The sequence below is a fragment of the Chelonia mydas genome, chromosome 6, assembly GCF_015237465.2.
Source record: "Chelonia mydas isolate rCheMyd1 chromosome 6, rCheMyd1.pri.v2, whole genome shotgun sequence".
NCBI classification, from domain to species: domain Eukaryota; kingdom Metazoa; phylum Chordata; order Testudines; family Cheloniidae; genus Chelonia; species Chelonia mydas.
This window is the reverse complement of record NC_051246.2, coordinates 13,491,466-13,509,518: the sequence shown is the minus strand read 5'-3', so window position 1 is coordinate 13,509,518 and position 18,053 is coordinate 13,491,466. Positions and strand designations below refer to the sequence as shown.

At 51.0% G+C, this 18,053-nt stretch overlaps 2 protein-coding genes across 13 annotated transcripts; both read right to left on the bottom strand.

Moving 5' to 3' along the window:
• Positions 1–120: 120 nt before the first annotated feature.
• TBRG1 (transforming growth factor beta regulator 1) lies at positions 121–3,307 on the bottom strand. Of its 8 annotated transcripts, none has more exons than XM_037899232.2 (3): positions 3,170–3,272; positions 1,794–1,866; positions 121–1,707 (listed from the first exon to the last, which is right to left on the bottom strand). In XM_037899232.2, the coding sequence occupies exon 3, from the start codon at positions 1,662–1,664 to the stop codon at positions 579–581; it is 1,086 nt and encodes a 361-aa protein (XP_037755160.1). In that variant the 5' UTR covers positions 1,665–1,707; positions 1,794–1,866; positions 3,170–3,272; the 3' UTR covers positions 121–578. The 8 variants fall into 8 exon arrangements, with proteins under 8 accessions (XP_037755160.1, XP_037755157.1, XP_043405388.1 ...); XM_037899229.2 differs by having other exon boundaries at positions 3,052–3,241; XM_043549453.1 differs by lacking the exon at positions 1,794–1,866 and having other exon boundaries at positions 121–1,728; positions 3,170–3,307.
• A 1,778-nt stretch (positions 3,308–5,085) lies between these two features.
• Positions 5,086–17,266, bottom strand: LOC114021485 (zinc finger and SCAN domain-containing protein 2). 5 transcript variants are annotated; one of them, XM_037899212.2, is made up of 3 exons: positions 17,182–17,266; positions 11,311–11,766; positions 5,086–9,829 (listed from the first exon to the last, which is right to left on the bottom strand). In XM_037899212.2, the coding sequence occupies exon 3, from the start codon at positions 9,765–9,767 to the stop codon at positions 8,403–8,405; it is 1,365 nt and encodes a 454-aa protein (XP_037755140.1). In that variant the 5' UTR covers positions 9,768–9,829; positions 11,311–11,766; positions 17,182–17,266; the 3' UTR covers positions 5,086–8,402. The 5 variants fall into 5 exon arrangements, with proteins under 5 accessions (XP_037755140.1, XP_027686639.1, XP_037755139.1 ...); XM_027830838.3 differs by having other exon boundaries at positions 5,086–9,826; XM_037899211.2 differs by having other exon boundaries at positions 5,086–9,826; positions 11,590–11,766.
• Positions 17,267–18,053: the final 787 nt, after the last annotated feature.

Below are 18,053 nucleotides of genomic sequence, written 5' to 3'. Positions count from 1 at the left end.
CTAACACTGGATAAGCCAAGGAAGGGCCACAAGAACAGGGCAGGGGTAGCTCACCCGTCCGGCTGCCCCTTTGTTCCCCTCCCTCCCAGACCCAGGAAAGGGAGCAGACAGAGCCAGGGATGTGGCTTCCACCATCATCTTTATTAGTGAGCAGAGTGTTCACACAGGGCGGGGACAAGCCCCACCTGGAGTCAGCTGCACACGTTCCCACAGAAAGCACCACCACCAGGGCCAGCAGTGCGGGGGGGGGGGGGGGGGGCGTTATGCTGGGGTGGCGTTATACTGGGGTGGAGAGCTCCTCAGTGGGAGGAGCTGTCGGGATCATGCCAGGGGCATGTGAGGCCCACACGGGGGGAGGGGGGAGTCAGTGCAAGGAGCTGTGGGGCCCTGCTGTGTTGGTGGGAGATGGAGGTCTCAGTGGTCAGGGCTGCCACGGATGGAGGGGCTCAGTGGGAGGCGCCAGGGGGGCTGCGCTGGGATGGAGGGGGGGGGCTCCATGGGAAGAGCTGTGCAGGCCATAACGGGAGGGGGGAGGGGCTCCATGGAGGCCACACCAGGGTCGAGGGGGAGACGGGGTCTCAGTCATCAGAGCCATCGGGGCTGCCATGGCTGGGGGACGCGGGAGGGCGGCTCAGGAACACGTCCCCGTAGGAGCGGGGGGAAGTGAAGGCCTGGGCAGGGGTCAGCCCCAGGGCGCGCCCCCCAGGCCCGCCCCCTCCGCGGTCCCGTTCCTCCTCCTCCTGGGCGCGGCGGCGGAAGGACTGGAAGTCGGTGGCGGCGCAGTTGTCGGGCAGCCCCTGAGGCACCTGCCCGTCCCCGGGACGACACACCTCGAAGCGGACCCAGCGGTAGGCCCCGCACTTGCGGGCCCCGGGGCAGCTCTGGATCAGGTTGTGCACGGCCGGGTGCGAGAAGCCAAAGAAATCAGCCCCGGCTGGCTCCAGCTCAGGGTAGGGCCGCCCCCGGGCAGCACTGATGGCCGCCAGCAGCTGGGTGTGGCAGGTGTCAGCCGTGGTGCCTGCCAGGGCACTGCCCGGCTCATCCTCAGGCACGATCTCGAAGCGGGGGCCTGCCCCACCATCTTTGATCTGGCAGGTGTAGAGGCAGCGCTGGTCAGGGCGCCGCATGCTGGCGTAGACCCGGGTGCTGCAGAAGCCCACTGGGTAGATGGCCCCCTCATCGTGGAAGCCTGGCCGGTCGGCCACGATCTCCCCCAGGCTGTAGACCGTCAGCCCGCCCAGCGCGATGGGGAAGACAGGCCGACCCGAGGGGTCCAGCGGCACTGGCTGCACCAGCCGCCGCACCCCCCTGTCTGGCGCTGCCCGCCGCTTGGCCGCACGCCCGTTCTCCTTGCCCTTCTTGGGCCGCTTCCCCGCAGGTGCTGGCTCATCTGGGCCAGGCGTTGGTGCCACGCTGTACCCTGCTGAAATGCCCCCCAGGGGCACCGCCGGGCTCTCCTCCTCGGCTGCCAGCGCCTGCAGCTGCAGCAGCTTGGTGAAGAGGAATCGACGCTCCTCTCTCGCCCGCAGGAATTTCTCCTCCAGCCGGGCAATTTCATCGCACAGTGCTGCATTCTCGAACACCATGGCCTTGGCTGCCCGGCGCAGCCGGCTGTACTTCAGCCGGTACTTCTCATTCTGGCTCTTCCTTGACACCTTCTTCATCCTCGGCTCACCACGCCTGGAGCGATAGCCACGTTCAGACCTGCTGGAGCAGAGAGCCCGGGCACCATCACCGCTATGGGCACGCACAGACACACACATTCATAGATTCACTTTCACATGGGCACTCACACAAAGATCCCGGTTTCCCATCCATTCCCAGAGCTCCCTCCATTAGCTCTGTCCCTGCAAAGGCCGCTGGACTCTGAAGAACAGCACATTTCATAAACGTTAAGGCCAGAAGAAAGGCCCATTTTGCCCCTCCATCCCAGCCCCCCCTAACAATTCTTGCATCCTGTCTGAGCTACCGACGTTGCAATTTCAGATGTTTATTGCTCTGTATGATCTGTGCTCTCTATGATTAGGTAAAAGAACATGAAGGTATTAGACATGGTGCAAAGTGTCTCTTTGTGAGTGGTACCAGTATAATGACAGCTGTATAATTATATAGCTGTACCAGTAAATTTCCCTGTGTAGACAAGCTCTAAGGCAGGTTTTCCAGATCTAGAATTGTTCTTGTAGCTCTTCTCTGAGCCCTTAGCAATTTGGCAACATCCTGTTTGAAGTGTGCACATCAGAACTGGACAGAGTCTCCAGTAACAGTCTTACTAATGCCCTATAGAGAGGTAACCCCCCATCCCTGCTTCTTCTTGCTACTCCCCTACTCAGACAGCCAGGGACTGCCTTATTCCCCCTCAGCTACACCCTCCCACTACCAGGTCATGTTCAGCAGGTTTCCACCATGACCCGTAAGCCCTTCCCAGGGCTTCTCCTTTCCAGGATACAGCCCTCATCTATTAAGTGTAGGCTACCCCCTCTGTCCTAGATGTGTAACCATGGACTTGGCCCCGTTAAGACACACACTCAATAGGGTGGCTCTGTATAACTGACCTGCCCTTAGCGCTATTTACGGAGCTAGTGGGCCGGAGGCAGGAATCGCTGGGGGAGACCCTCGGGCCTAGATGACGCAGGAGGCTGGGCTGGATGGGCTCAGTGGCCTTGAGCATCTATGAAGAAGGCAAGTGACTGGGCCCCTCCACTCACAAGCCACCACTGCTGCTGTCTGATTGGCTCTGAGCAGGAGAGTGGCTGGCTGGCTGGCTCAGGGGTGTGGGAGAATATTGGACATGGGATCGGGGGCGGGGGGTCCTGGCTGGCTCAGAGATGCGGGGAATGGGACACGGGAGGGGGGGGGGGAGAAAGGGGGGAATCTCTGATCCAGCCCCAGGGGGACTGGCTGGCTGGCTGGCTGGCTGGGGGGGTACCGCTAACGTGGTTGGGTTGGGGGCCCCTGCAGGGCTCAGCTGCACAGATCCCCCCAGCCCGTGATGCCCCGAAGCTGGCCGAGTGGGGGTGTCTCTCTCCGCCCCCCCCGGGCTCCGATCCCCACCTCGCTCTGCCGCTTCCTCCAGGGAGCGATGTCCCGCCTCTGCTGCTGCGTCTGTTTCCCTCCCGCCCCGGGGCCGCCTCTCGCCGCGACTCTGGGTCTCCCCGGCGCCCCCACTCACCGCCGGGCCGGGGCGATTCCCCGGGGGCCGCGCTGCAGACTGGGCCGCTCCTCGCGCCCGCACGGGCCGGGAGCCGGCTCAGGGGAGGGGCCCCAGCTGCCTGGGGGCCGGCACAGGAAGGTCCCTCTGTTATTCCGGTCCCACCCCGCCTTGCCTGCGCTGTGAAGGGGAGGAGTTTTCAGCCCTTTCTCCCGGGTTAGGGTGGTGCCCGTCAGGGGTAGGGCTGTGTGGATTAGAGCTGGAGTTGGGGAGACAGGCGGATTAGGTCTGGGGTTGGGGTGATGCAAATTCGGGTGATGCAGATTAGGGAGCCGGGGGTAGCATTGTGCAGATTGGGTTTGGAGTTAGAGCTGAGCAGATGAAGGATAGGGCTCAGGTTCTGCAGTTAGGTTTGTGGTTAGGATAATATAGATTATGGGTGGAGCTGTGCACATTAGGGTTTGGGTTAGGGTTATGCATTTTAGCCTGGTTACCCAGGTTTTATTCCATGTAACTCTTTCTACGCCGATTTTGCACTGAGCTCGATTTTTACTCAGAACCCTGTGCTGCGCCAAGTCAAAGAGCCTGCAGAAGTCAAGTCTATTATATCCACACAGTTACACAGATCGGCTAAAAGTGTCGGCTTGTTTTAAAATTATAGCAAGTTTGTGGAGAGGGTCAGAATCTAAATTAAAATACATAGTTCAGTTCAGAAGAAATGTTGAGGTTGTTTTCATGCCAAAGTTTCAAGCGATGTTTTTCATTTTTCATAACATTAATCAAAACCATTGTAAAAATAAATAGAACAGGAGGACTTGTGGCACCCTAGAGACTAACCCATTTATTTGAGCATAAGCATTCGTGAGCTACAGCCCACTTCATCGGATTGCTGTAGCTCACGAAAGCTTATGCTCAGATAAATGGGTTAGTCTCTATGGTGCCACAAGTCCTCCTTTTCTTTTTGCGGATACAGACTAACACGGCTGCTCCTCTGAAACCTGTCATTGTAAACATAGTTATAGAAATTTTTCATTTACAGTAAACAATAATTTTCTAATAACATTTCAATAGCATTATATGTTTGATAAAACATTCAATTAAGAAATGTCACAATGTTTTGTAAAAAAAAATGACATGGAAACTATGAAATTTTTTTGTGTGCAAAAGATTTCATTTTTGGGAAAAGGCCATTTTTCAGCAACATTTTCTGTGAAAAATTTTGACCCTAGTCAATTCTCATTCAAAAAACCCATTTTGTAGAGTACCTCATACATGCACATGACATCGCATGCACCGTCTACGTGAGGGCATGCTGTGCAGAGCAAAATGGAATCATCTGTACACTAGGGATCGGCACAACCCCATCTGCAGTTTGAGAACTGCTGATATAGACATAGATGTATTGTTTTCTATAGCGTGTTTGAGAAAAAAATTATTAAAAAGTCAAAGTTTTCACAGAAGACAAAAATGCCAATATTTTTTCACAATTTCTTTTGTTTTCAACCAAATATATTTTGTGTTAAAAAAATTGTGACCACCTGTACAAGCCATGTGATGAGTTATTTCCATTAAACCATATTGGTTGGCATCAATTATATCTACATTTTCTCACTCCTCAGACAATTCTTTTAAAACTCTTGGGTGCAAATTATCTGGTCCAGCAGATGTAGGAACATGGGCATTGCCAAACGGGATCAGACCTGAGGTCCATCTTGTCCAGTCTCCTGGTTCTGATAGTGCCCAGCACCAGATGCTACAGAGAAAAGTGTAAGAACCTTGCAGATGTGGGATAATTTGCCACCTACATAAATTTTGCTCCTCACTATGAATCTATCATTAAACCCTAAAACAGGCTTTGCAGCAAGTGCTATCTCACCCCCATTTACAATCACAACTATTTTCGCTTTCAGGATAAAGAAGTTGACGCAACGCGATGCTGGGAAACTCGGTCCTGCTTTATTAGCTCCAGTTCAAAGTAAGAAACCAAATTAAACCATAAACTTAATTTAGTGCAATCTGATAGATAGATGTGTATGGGTATAGTCAGATACAGATTCAGTGGCCATTGAAGCTAATGGAAAGGTTCCTGTTTTATTCTATTCCTGCACGATGAGGCCAATAGATCCCAGCAAATCAGACTGGGAGTTGGAGGGGGGCTTTTTATCATTTTACCAAAGCCAGGCCTCCTTCACAGCTTCTGGATCACATTGTGACTGATGCTTAGGGCTCCAGCAAAGCATACAATGACCAGGGACCATAATGGCTACCCCTTCTCTGCCAACATCTTGTCTTGTGGTGCAGGGCCCATGTCTCGGACCCATCACAGTGTTGTCATTGTTCCCACTGCTGTCACAGGGGGTGAACATCTCCATCTAAGTCTGACAAATGCCAGATGAGCAGGGGATAGAGCGGCCCAGCAGCAGGGTCTGGCTGCCAGCCAAGCTCTGACCTTGCCTCTGCAATGGAGACCACAGAACACACATTCTGACACGTGTTCTGTGTCATCAGGTGGTCTCTTTCTCTCTCTTCCCCGCACACATCTTCTATGGTGTTAGGGGGTCTCTCTCTCTCTCCTTGCACAAGGTCATAGGTACCGAGGCCAGAAGGGACCATTGTGATCATCTAGTCTGAGCACCACAGGCCAGAGAACTTCTCCAAAATAATTCCTAGAGCAGATTTTTGAGAAAATCGTCCAATCTTGATTGAAAAATTGTCAGTGATGGAGAAACCACCACGATCCTTGGTAAGTTATTACAATGGCTAATTACTTTCACTGTTAAAAATGTTCACTTTTTTTCCTGTCTGAATTGTATAACTTCAACTTCCAGCCATTGGATCGTGTTATACCTTTCTCTGCTAGATTGAAGAGGCCACTATTAAATATTTGTTCCCCATGTAGGTTCTTACAGACTGTAATCAAGTCACCTTTTAACCTTCTCTTTGTTAAACTAAATAGATTGAGCTTCTTGAGTCTATCACCATAAGGCAGGTTTTCTAATCCTTTAATCGTTCTCATGGCTCTTCTCTGAAACCCTCTTCAATTTGTAAACATCCTTCTTGAATTGTGGACACCAGAACTGGACACAGAATTCCAATAGTGATAAATACAGAAGTAAAATAACCTCTCGGCTCCTACTTGGGATTCCCATTTATGCATCCAAGATTTGCATTAGTGCTTTTGGCCACAGCGTTGCAAGGGGAGCTCAGGTTCAGCTGATTCTGCACAAGGGCCCCTAAATCTTTTTCAGAGTCACTGCTTCCCAGAATAGAGTCCCACATCCTGTAAGTCTGGCCTACATTCTGTGTTCCTAGATGGAGGCATTTACATTTAGCCGTATTAAAACACATTTTGTTTGCTAGCATCCAGTTTACCAAGCAATCCAGCTTGCTCTGAATCAGCGACCTTCTCTTCATTATTTACCATCCCCCAGTTTTTGTGTCATCTGCGAACATTACCAGTGATGATTTTATGTTTTCTTTCAGGTCATTACTAAAAATGCTCAATAGGGTAGGGCCAAGAACCGATCCCTGCAGGACCCCCCTAATATACCCATTCAGGGATGATTGTCCACTTATTACCTTTTAACACCTATCAGTGAGTCAGCTTTCAATCCACTTAATGTGTGCCATGTTAATTTTATATCTTTCTTGTTTTTTAATCAAACTGTCACGTGGTACCAAGTCAAATGCCTTACAGATGTCTAAGTACATTACGTCACCACTATTACCTTTGTCAATCAAACTTGTAATCCCATCAAAAAATGATATCAAGTTAGTATGACAGAATTTATTTTCCATAAACCCATGTTGATTGGCACTTATTATATTACCCTCTTTTAATTCTTTATTAATCGAGTCCTGTATCAATTGCTCTATTATCTTGCCTAGGATCAGTGTCAGACTGACAGTCCCATATTATCCAGTCATCTCATTTATCCTTTTTAAATATTGGCACAACATTAGCTTTGTTCCAGTCTTCTGGAACTTTCCCAGTGTTCCAAGACTTATTGAAAATCACGATTAATGGTCCAGCAAGCTCCTCAGCCAGCTCTTTTAAAACTTCTGGATGCAAGTTGTATATTTAAAAATGTCTGACCTTAGTAGCTACAGTTTAACATCTTCCTGAGACACTAGTGGAATGGAATGTTATCGTATGATATGATGACATCATTTATTTTTTCCCAAATACAGAACAGAAATATTTGTTGAACATTTCTGCCATTTCTGCATTATTATTGACAATTCTACCATTTCCATCTAGTTATGGACCAAGACCATTGTCAGGATTCTTTTTGTTCCTAATATACTTTAAAAACTCCTTCTTATGGTCCTTAACTCTGCTGGTCATAGGTTTTTCCTTGCCTCCCTTTGCTTCTCTAATCAATTTTCTACAATTCCTAGCTTCTGATTTATATTCATCAACTTCCCCTTTCTTCCATTTGTTATATACTTTTTTTTTCTATTTTCTACAGTTGCCTTCACTTCCCCACTAAACCAGATCAGTGGCCTTCTTCCTCAATTGTGGGACTTTGGCTTTTTAGACATCTAATAAAGTGTTCTTAAACAATTCCCAATTATCAATCATATTTTTCTGATTCAGTTCTTCCTCCCAATTGATTTGGTTCATAATTGTTTTCAGCTTTTTGAAATTGGCTCTTTAAAAGCACCAAGTATATATATATAAATCACTGGTCTGCACTTTATTCCGTTTGCACAGTATAAATCTGATCAAGTCATGATCACTTGTACCTAAGTTACCATTAATTTTTAGTTCTGTGATTATTTCCTCTTTATCTGTCAAGATGAGATCTAATATAAATTCCCCCATGTTGGATGCAACACTTTTTGAATTAGGACATTATCTATAACTTTTAGAAATTTCAAGGATGTTTTAGTACTGGCAGCATGAGACCTTCAGCTTATGTCACTCAGATTGAAATCCGCCAGGATCACGCAGCTTTTTTATCTACACATTATAGATAGCTGTATAAGGAGCCAGTCTCCCTGTCCCCTAATGTGATTTGGTGGTCTGTAGCAGACACCAACTAATACCCCTTCTTGTTCTTTATCTCTTAGGACACTGAGTCATAAGCATTCAAGATAATTTTCTTCCATGCCATGTTCTGTGCCATCAGGCGGTCACTCTCTCTTTCTCTCCCCTGTGCATGTTCTGTGCTGGCAGGGGGACTCTCTCTCCCCAAGCATGAACTGTGCCCTCAGGTGAGCTCTCTCTCCCTGCACGTGTTCTGTGCCATCAGGTGGTCTCTCCCACTGCATGCTGCCGCCGCTGATGTGCCAGGAGGTTGCCGCTGCGAGTGAATCCCCTCCCACACTGGGCACAGTGGTAGGGCCGCTCCCCGGTGTGAACCCTGTGGTGGGCCAGGAGGTTGGAGCTGAGGCTGAAGCTCTGGCCACATTGGTGGCAGCGGTAGGGTCGCTCCCCAGTGTGGGTACGCTGGTGGGTCAGCAGGTCAGCGCTCTGCCCAAAGCTCTTGGGGCACTGGGCGCACAGGTAGGGCCGCTCCCCGGTGTGGGTCCTGCGGTGGCTGACGAGGTCGGAGCGCCGGCTGAAGCACCTCCCACACTCCCCGCATGGGTAGGGCCGCTCCCCGGTGTGGCTGCGCTGATGCGCCAGGAGGTTGGAGCGGCGGGCGAAACCCTTGCCACACTGGGCACAGTGGTGGGGCCGCTCCTCGGAGTGGCTGCGTTGGTGGGCCAGCAAGTCTGAGCTGCGACCAAATCCTTTGCTGCACTCAGCACAGCTGTAGGGCCGGTCATTTGTGTGCAGGCTGCGGCGGTGGGTGGTCAGGCTGGAGCTACGGCTGAAGCGCTTGCCGCAGTCAGGGCACGGGTAGGGGCGCTCCCCCGTGTGCAGGCTGCGCCGATGCAGTGCCAGGGTGGAGCCCAGGCTGAAGCGCTGCCCGCAGTCGGCACAGGAGTAGGGGCGTTCCCCCGTGTGCAGCCGCCGGTGCTTGGCAAGGGTGGAGCTGAGGCTGAAGCTCTGCCCGCATTCCCCACACTGGTAGGGGCGCTCCCCTGTGTGCGTGCGCTGGTGGGTCAGCAGGTTGGAGCTGCGACCAAAGCTCTTCCCACACTCAGGGCACTTGTAGGGGCGCTCTCCAGTGTGGACTCGCCGGTGCCGGGCCAACCCCGAGCTGACAGTGAAGCCCTTTCCACACTGGTGGCAGCGGTGGGGTTTTTCGCCTGTGTGAGTTCTCTGGTGGGTAATGAGGTCTGAGCTCTGGGTGAAGCCCTTCCCACAGTCGGGGCATTTGTAGGGCCTCTGCCCTGTGTGGACCCGCTGGTGCTGAATGAGGTGGGAGCTCCAGCTGAATGCCTTCCCGCAGTCAGGGCAGCGATGGGGCTTCTGCCGCAGCTGGGTTCTTTCCTGGGTCCTATGTTCTGAGCTCCCATTGGGGCTTCTCCCTGGCTCAGCCCATGTGGCTGGATCCTCCCCTGGCAGGGTGCCATCCTGGACATTTAAACTTCCCCTGACAGTGTCAGGATTGCCATCTGCCTGCTCTTCCAACCCGCTGAGATCCTCGCCGGCTTCTCCCTGCCCGGGACTCTGGTGTTCATCAGCTTCAGAGATTCCTGAGGCGGTCCCATCCGGATCCATTGTCTCATCACCTCTCTGCTGCCGATTCCCTCCTCATCCTCGCTCTTAAATCTCAGCTCCTGCTGGGACGAGAAAGAATCTGGATGTGAGTCAGTCCCTCCGCTGGGCAATGGTGGGGGACACAAAGGAGATCTTCACAATGGGGAGTGGCCAAGGCAGTGAAAGGAATCATTGTTGGATAGATCAAAAAAAAATCGGCAGCTGGATACCCCTCAAGTTCCCAGAGGGGAGGCAGGAAGACAATACATCTGCCTCCATGTCCCTTCCAAACACCCAGGGGAAAGGTAGCAGAGCAGGGGAGCAGCTGCCAGACTTCCAGTGATGCCTGCCACAGTTGCTGGGTACAGCCCCAGCCTGGCTGAGATGGGGGCAAAGCTGTGGAAGTTCACGGCAGCTCTGTGGGATCCCAGCTGTTTCACTGCACTCACAAATACTTTGAGCTGGTTTCAATTTTTGTACCTCTCTGCTGTGCTGCTGTCTCTAGGGAAATAGATATCTAGGCCTGAAGGCCCACTGTGCCCTTCCAGCCTGGCCTCCTATCTCCCCCAGACCAGAGAATCTCCCCCAGGCATTCCTGCCTCTGGCCCAGTGACTCCTGATTTTGAGAAAGAGATGCCGCACCTCTATTTTAACAGACTTCCAGTGATGGAGAATCCACCCCGTGCCCAGACCCAAGAAATCCAGGATACGTGGCTCTTCCCTTCCCTCTGTCTGGGGAACCACGTCAGATTTGCTGTTGGGAATCCAGCTCAGTGTGAGGGAAAGAATCAAGGTGAGTTCAGGGCTTGTTAGGTGTTTCAGGGAATGTGCCAGGGACATGGCATCACAAATGGGGAGCTAGAGGCCAGCTGGGGCTGGGTACGCGCCCTGTGGGAGGTACCGCTCAGCCAGGAGTTACTGGGCCAGGTGCAAGAATTGCTGGGGGAGATTCTCTGGGCACAATGGGTCCTGTTGGCCCTGGCATCTATGAAATACGTCCTGTTCCGCGGACCCCAACAGTCTGTCGAATGGACGGAGCTAATGGAGGGAGCCCTGGGAATGGATGGGAAACTGGGACCTCTGCCTGTGAGAGTGTGGCTGGGTGCCTGAGGGTGTCTGTGTAAGTTTGTGTGTCAGACAGTGCAGGTGTATGACTTGTGCGTCTGTGCGAATGTGTCAGAGTACCTATGCGTGCATGAGCCTGTGTGCGTCACGGTGCACGAGCGCGTGAGCCTGTGAGTGTGCTAAGGTCCGGTGTCGGTGTGACAGCAGCGAGTGGGTCGGAAAGTGTCTGCCTGTCAGCGAGTGTGTGCGTGTGACTGAGCGTGTCAGTGCGTGTGACTGTGAGCGTGTCAGTGTGTGCAGGGGTGTCAGGGGTGGCGCAATGCCAGGGGAGCTGGGGGTAGCAGATCCCCTCTCTCCACTTGTTTCTCCCCCTCTCTCCCTGCCCCTTCGGCGGGGAACCTCCCCTCCCCAGGGCCACGAGCTCTGCCTCGGGCAGCCGCTCTGGGCGCTCGCGGCGTCCGGCGCTGCACAGAGCCCCACCCCCTGCGCTCTCTGTCACCTGGGCTCTGGAGCTAGGGTTGGCGGAGCCCGGCGGGGGGCTCGGTCCAGCCAGCCACGGTCCCTGCCGCAGCTGGGAAGCCGCGCACCAGACCCCGCTGGGCAGCAGCGGCCAATCATCAGCCCGGCTGCAGCCCGGATGCAGCGGCAGCGGAAGCTCAGCCGGCCCCGGTAAGCTGAGCCGAGAGAGCAGACTCCTGTCCCTTAGCCACAACCGGGGCCCTCTAGTGGCTGCAGCCGCTGGCCCCTTTCCCCACCGGCACCCCGAGCACAGACCCACAGGGCACAAAGTCAGATCTAGCCCGAATCCTTCCCTCCTTTGCAAGGCCAGAGACAGAGCCCCAGGGAGCACAGGCTTAGACAACCGGCGTTATCGTGATGGACTCAAGGAGATCAATCGCTTCCGTTGAACAAAGAGAAGATGGAGCGGTGACTTGATCCCAATCTCGACTCGTACCTGCAGGGGGAACAAACAAAGGGCTCTTCAATCTAGCAGAGGAAGGTATAACGTGATCCAAAGGTGCAAAATCAGGCTGGAGATAAAGTGGACATTTTTAACCCGAGAGTAATTAACCATTGGAACAACTCACTCGGGGTTCAGAGTAGCAGCCGTGTTGGTCTGTATCCGCAAAAAGAAAAGGAGGACTTGTGGCACCTTAGAGACTAACCAATTTATTTGAGCATGAGCTTTCGTGAGCTACAGCTCACTGCTTATGCTCGTATAAACTGGTTAGTCTCTAAGGTGCCACAAGTCCTCCTTTTCTTTTCAGCCAGGGTTGCGGTGGATTCTCTATCCCTGCCAATTTTTAAATCAAGACTGGATGTTTGTTCTACCAGCTCTGCTCTAGGAATGATTCGGGGCCGGTCTCTGGCCTGTGTTACATAGGAGGTCAGAGGAGATGACCACAATGGTCCATTCTGTCCTTGGAACCTATGAATCGAAGACCTCATCTACCTTAGAAAGTTGTCCGGCTGTAACACCACTGGTATAGCTAACGTGGTCCCACTTCCTCCCCCCGAGTGTGGATGCAGTTATAGCAGTATAAAGATGCTAACAGCAGTATCGCTGTTCCATCGTAGAATCACAGAACTGGAAGGGACCTTGGGAGTTCATCAAGTCCAGTTCAATACAGGAAGATGAATGACTATACTGGTAAACACCACATTTATACCAGTGTAGCTGTGTCCACACTGGAGTTTTTCACCTGTATACCTCTTTCAGAAAAAAAAATATCACATCTCTAACCAAAGTAGTTATACTGGTAAAACTTTTAAGTGTAGACCAGGTCTTAGGTATTTATCTAGACCCCATCACCAGAGGTGGATTAAGATTTATTGGGGCCCCCTGGGCACAAAGAACATTGGGGCCCCCAACATCCCCCCTGCCATAGGGCCCCACACCCTGCTCCTCCGCTTCCCCCAAGGCTGTGCCCTCTGGTCTGGCCAGAAGCCAGGGCCAGGGTAAGAGCTACTCAGGGAGCCTGGGGCACTGTGGGGAGCCCTGGACCCTCTATCTGCCCTGGGCAGTGCACTGTGGGGGACAGGAACATGGGCTGGGGGCTGCTCTTGTCTCTTGGGCACCCTGGTCCCCCACCCAGGGCAAGTGGAGGGCATGGTCTCCTCACAGCTGCCTGGGCTCCTTGGGTGACTTTTACCTCAGCCTAGGAGGGCACGGAGGAACATTTTGGTCACTGTGAGTGCAGTGGGGTCCAGGTCAGCTCACATGGGGGGGAGTGGGGGCAGGGAATGAATGGCACTCGTCCTTGCTCTGGCCCCACTCCAGCCCTGCCCCCAGCCTCACCTCCAGCATCACTCCCAGCCACAGCCCCACTCCTGGCCCCTGACCGCAGCCCCTGGCCCCACTGCAACCCCCAGTTCCCACTCCCAGCTCTGGCCCCAGCTCCAGGGGGGCACGGACCAGGTAAGGGGAGGCCCAACAAAAAAGTTTGGGGACCCCTGTTAGGGTAACCATACCTACCGTTTTGGCCCTGGATGTCCCAACTTTTTTGGCAAAACTGGATTTGTCCCATTTGCTCTTGTCAACTGATCACCAGCTGGCAAGAGCCATACAGCACAAATGATGCAGTTTTGCCAAAATGGAGTCGAGCGGGGGAGTAGAGGGGCTCACGGGTGGCAAGAGGCAGTGCTCAGGCCAGCCCTGCCTAGGGCAGGAGGGGGTTTGGGCAAGTGGCTCAGGCTGGCTACACTTGGGAAGGGGGGGAAAAGAGACTCGGGGGGTGGGGATATACTCATTCACTCTCTACGCAGGTTCCCGCTGTCTTCCAGCCTGGCTGGGGGCGGGGCCTCAGAGGGAAGAAGAAGCGCAGGGCAGAGAAGTGGGGCTGGGGGCGGGGTGGAAGGAGCAGCAGGGGGCGGGGCCAGAGTGCCGGTGTACCTGTGGGGCCTATATGGTAATCCACCACTCCCCATCACCATAATATCCTACCAATCTTTAAAGTCTTTATCCTCACAACACCCCGGTGAGACAGAGCAGGGCCATTAACCCATTGCTGCGATGGGGAACGGAGACACAGAAGGCCAGATTTTTAAAGGCATTTAGGCATCTATTTTCTAAATCACCTGGGTGACTACAACTCATTGATTTCATGTGTTTAATGTGTAACGAAACAGGTGCTTGGGCACAGGCCCGGCTAGCCCCAGCACAAATTTAGCTCTGGCTGGGTGGCAGGAGAGCGCCAGCTGCTGGCCGGGCATGCTGCCGGCAGCAGTGCGGAAGTCAGGGTGCCATGGCATGGTGGATTGCCACCCTTACTTTTGCGCTGCTGCTGGTGACAGCGCTGCCTTCGCTGGGCGGCCGTAGAGCATCAGCGGCTGGCCAGGCACCTAGTTCTGAAGGCAGAAGCAGGGGTGGAATAAAAAAGCCCAAATAAGTGATCTCCAGATAAAACAAGACCAGAAAACCACAACCCGCAACTTTCAAAAAATTAAAGTGGGAAACAAGCCCAATTCCGCTTATTATAAAGCGGACTTGGACAGTACTGTGCCTTTTTTCCCTTCACTTTCTTATGCCAAAGAACTTCTTTTGTATTTGTTAAATCATAGAATGAATCAGGGAGTTTGGAAGCCCAGGACCCTGGTCTATCTAACATAGTCATTTCTCCAGCTCTCCAGGAAGTTCAGACTGTTTTGCTGAACAAATCATGCCAGCAGAAAATCACGAGATTGACTTAAAATCATGAATTTAAAAAAAAAAAAAAAACTTTGGGATTGTGTTTATTTGCATGCTGGTGATGGAATCTTTAGGATGCAGGTTTTCAAGCTTTTCTTTGCAACCATGAAGGGTAAAAATTTTCTTTTTTCTTTAATGAAAGCTGAGAAATTTGTCCAGCAGAATCACAGAACTCTGGGAGCTTTAAGAAAAATGCCAAATACTGCGAGAATCACAATTTAGTTTATCCAAGAGAAGACTAAGAGGTCATTTCATCATAGCTGACATAGACAGCTCTGTTAAGATCCAGCAGACAAAAGCAGAAGGCGAGACAATGGCTGGGAGAAGATGCGAGACAAATTCAAACTAGTAAGGTTCAAGATGTTAACAGGAGGGGAATGAACCATTGAAACATTTGCTGTGAACAGAGTGATTCTCTGAATAAATATGGAGTCTGTCAGCAAGACTGGGTGTCTTTTTAAAACATGCTATAGGTCAAACAGAAACTGTTGGACTGGATGCAGAAATTAGTGGATGAGAATCTCTGGCCTGGGTTATGCAGGAAGCTGTGTCGGATGGGCACAATGCCAGAAAAGGGGCGTCAATACTAAGTGATGCCTACATACTGGATTTGGATCTGTTTTGTATGTTATACATTGGAAGGAGAATTGCAAATTGGTTGATTTATTCAGGGCTCTTTCTTAGTCACTCACCCATATCAGAGGAACAGGTAAGGTTTTAAAATGTATCCACTCTCTTCAAATGGATGAAACTTGCTTCATTCATCTTTCACTTGGGAGAAGTTGCCAGCTATTGCAATTTGATCATAAATCTCACAATAGCTGGTGTTTTTATTAAAACCCCAAGTCTGGGAGTCATGGAGGTAAAGCACTGGACTGGGTTCTAGCCCAAACTCTGCCATTGGCTTCCTGGGTGACCTTGGGCAAGTCACTTCCCTGCCCCATGCCTCAGTTTCCCTATCTGTAAAATGGGGATAATTATACTTTCTTCCTTTGTAAAGTGCTTTGAGATCTACTGATGAAATGTGCTCTAGCAGAGCTACATATTACTATTAGCTTTTTCTTTTTTTATAAATAAATTTCTAGCCCTCATGGCTATGGTGAAAAGTTTGAGGGCATCTGAAAGCTTTAAAACCCAACAGGCAATTAGAAAGAAACCAAAATTCATTATTATGTTTAAAACAGCTCATGATTAATCTCAGGTTTTTTGAACACTAGGGAGTTGGTAGTAAAGTGAATTTCCAAAGTGAAGTGAATTTCTAATCCACCAAGCTGAGCCTGGTTCTGTTACTTGATTGATCAGAAAAATGTGCCCTGGGTTAAAGAACGCAGCTGCCTTCACAACTACTCCCTTCCCTGATCTCCCTAAGTAGGGCTGATTCTCATGACTTTCAGAGAGCGCTAACAGTTGTACTTCAGAAAACTCAGATGTCTGCTCACAAGAAGCACTCACCCCAATTAGCCACCACACACCCCACCCCATGGCACAAGAAACCCACATTAAAGGAGTAACAGAAGACCAGCTAGGTTATCATATTGTTCATAAAAACCAGCAGAAGATGGAGAAAGACTGGTATGAACTCAGATTGTTCCGGGGAAAGGAGCCATGAGAAGAGGTTTACATTTTTAACAGTGAGGATAATTAGTCAACAGAACAATTTATAAGGATCGTGGTGAATTCTCCATCACTGACAATTTTCAAATCAGGACTGGATGTTTTTTCTAAAAGTGATCTCTAGGAACGATTCTGGGGAAGTTCTCTGACCAGTGTCACAAATGGTCCCTTCTGGTCTTGGACTCTAAGGCAGCTTGGGTTGGCAGGATGGTGAGATGAAAGGTTCTAGAAATGGGAGGAAATGTTTCAGAGTTATAATCAGTCCCAGATTCATTTTGATTGGATAGTGTTCCTGGGATGAGGCTGCCACCCCCTTTCTGGATGTGGGCTGGAAGGAGCAAGCTTTAGCATTGTGGCTACTTCCCTATCTCCACCCTCACCGTGGGACCTACCCTGAGACCATTGGGCCTTCATTGTCCTGACCCTGAAAGGTGCCCTGACCAGACCAGGCCAGAGAGTAGGAACATGACATTGCCACCTCTACTGGCTCCCACTAAATCCTGACCAACACTTGAGTTGTGAGGGTGTTTCACCTTGCACCCTCTCTTCACTTCCCTTTCTGCCTTCTGTGTAGTAAGAATCTGGATGAGTCACCAAGAAAAACTTCACTCCACAAAGCGGTGAGCCTGACCAGATAAGAAGCTGAACACAACGCCTTAAAGAGCCTGGTAACAGAATCTCTCCTATCAGAGTGGCTCAGAGCACAATGCTGGGCTTGTTTTTTTCCAGCCGCAAGGCTACAAGTGTGAGCACCAGAGACAGGAAACTGCATTTTCTACATTTTGACCTTTCTCTCAGAACAAGCTGGTCTTGTTTTGTATGAAAGGGAACAGGATTAGACTCCAGCAGCGACAACCATCGCTCCAGATTATTGAAACTGACACTTTTCTCCCCAAAAGGACCATACCTTTAATACCATCAAATGCTGTGAAGTAAGGGTTCCCCCAAGAGAAAACCCTTCTGTAAGAGAAAGGGGGTAAGGGATATTATTACAACGAAAGCCTTACTCACTGCTTTACATTTCAAACGCTTTAGCGTCATTCTTATGTGTGTTTAATAAGAGCTTACCTTTTGGGAGGGTTTTTGGTGGAGGCAGTTGCCCTGGTAGTCACCAGCAATAACTTGACAGGAAACTGCAGACCACACCCAAAGTGTAACATTACACCAGTACACAGAGGGTTTACAGCACAGATAACAACAACCCTGCTGAACTTAAAAGGTTTGCCAGTCTAAAACCCACTTAATGCAGATGCAGTTTACAGTGGCAGAATACTTTTGCTGGTATAGCTTCTGCCAGTTTCATAGATTCATAGATATTAAGGTCAGAAGGGACCATTATGATCATCGAGTCTGACCTCCTGCACAATGCCAGCCACAGAATCTCACCCACCCACTTAGTTCCCCAAGTGAAATAAGCTATAACAGTTAAAGTTTATGTCACTATAACTGCATCCACAGTATGGAATTTTCTAGCACAGAAATGTCGCAAAAATCACCTTCAATCAACATTGTTATACCAGCAAAAATTTCTAGTGTAGGCTCCTAATTCACTTAGGGGACATCTACAGCGCAGTCAGAGGAGTGACCGCAGCTCAAGAGGACATAAGTACATAAACATGGCCAATTTCTCAAACTTAATTGCACCACGATACGCTTCTGACAACAAAAATTACTACACAACCCCAGCAGGGGGGATCTAAACCTGAGCCCTGCTGCCCCCAAAGGCGGGGCCAAAGCCTGAACCCTGCCACTTCAGGTGAGGAGGCCAAACCCGAAGCCCAAGGGCTTTGGCCCCAGCAGGGGGCCTGTAACCTGAGCCCTGCCACCCAGGGCTGAAGTCCTAGGGCTTCAGCTTTGGCCCTGAGCAATGGGGCTTGGGCTCTGGCTCCAGGCGGTGGGGCTCAGGCTTCGGCTTGAGTCCCGGGCCCCAGCAAGTCTAA

Bases quoted from the DNA above. Each gene is read 5' to 3' on its own strand.
- TBRG1 (XM_043549453.1), bottom strand. From the start codon at position 1,664: ATGAAGAAGGTGTCAAGGAAGAGCCAGAATGAGAAGTACCGGCTGAAG.
- LOC114021485 (XM_037899212.2), bottom strand. From the start codon at position 9,767: ATGGATCCGGATGGGACCGCCTCAGGAATCTCTGAAGCTGATGAACAC.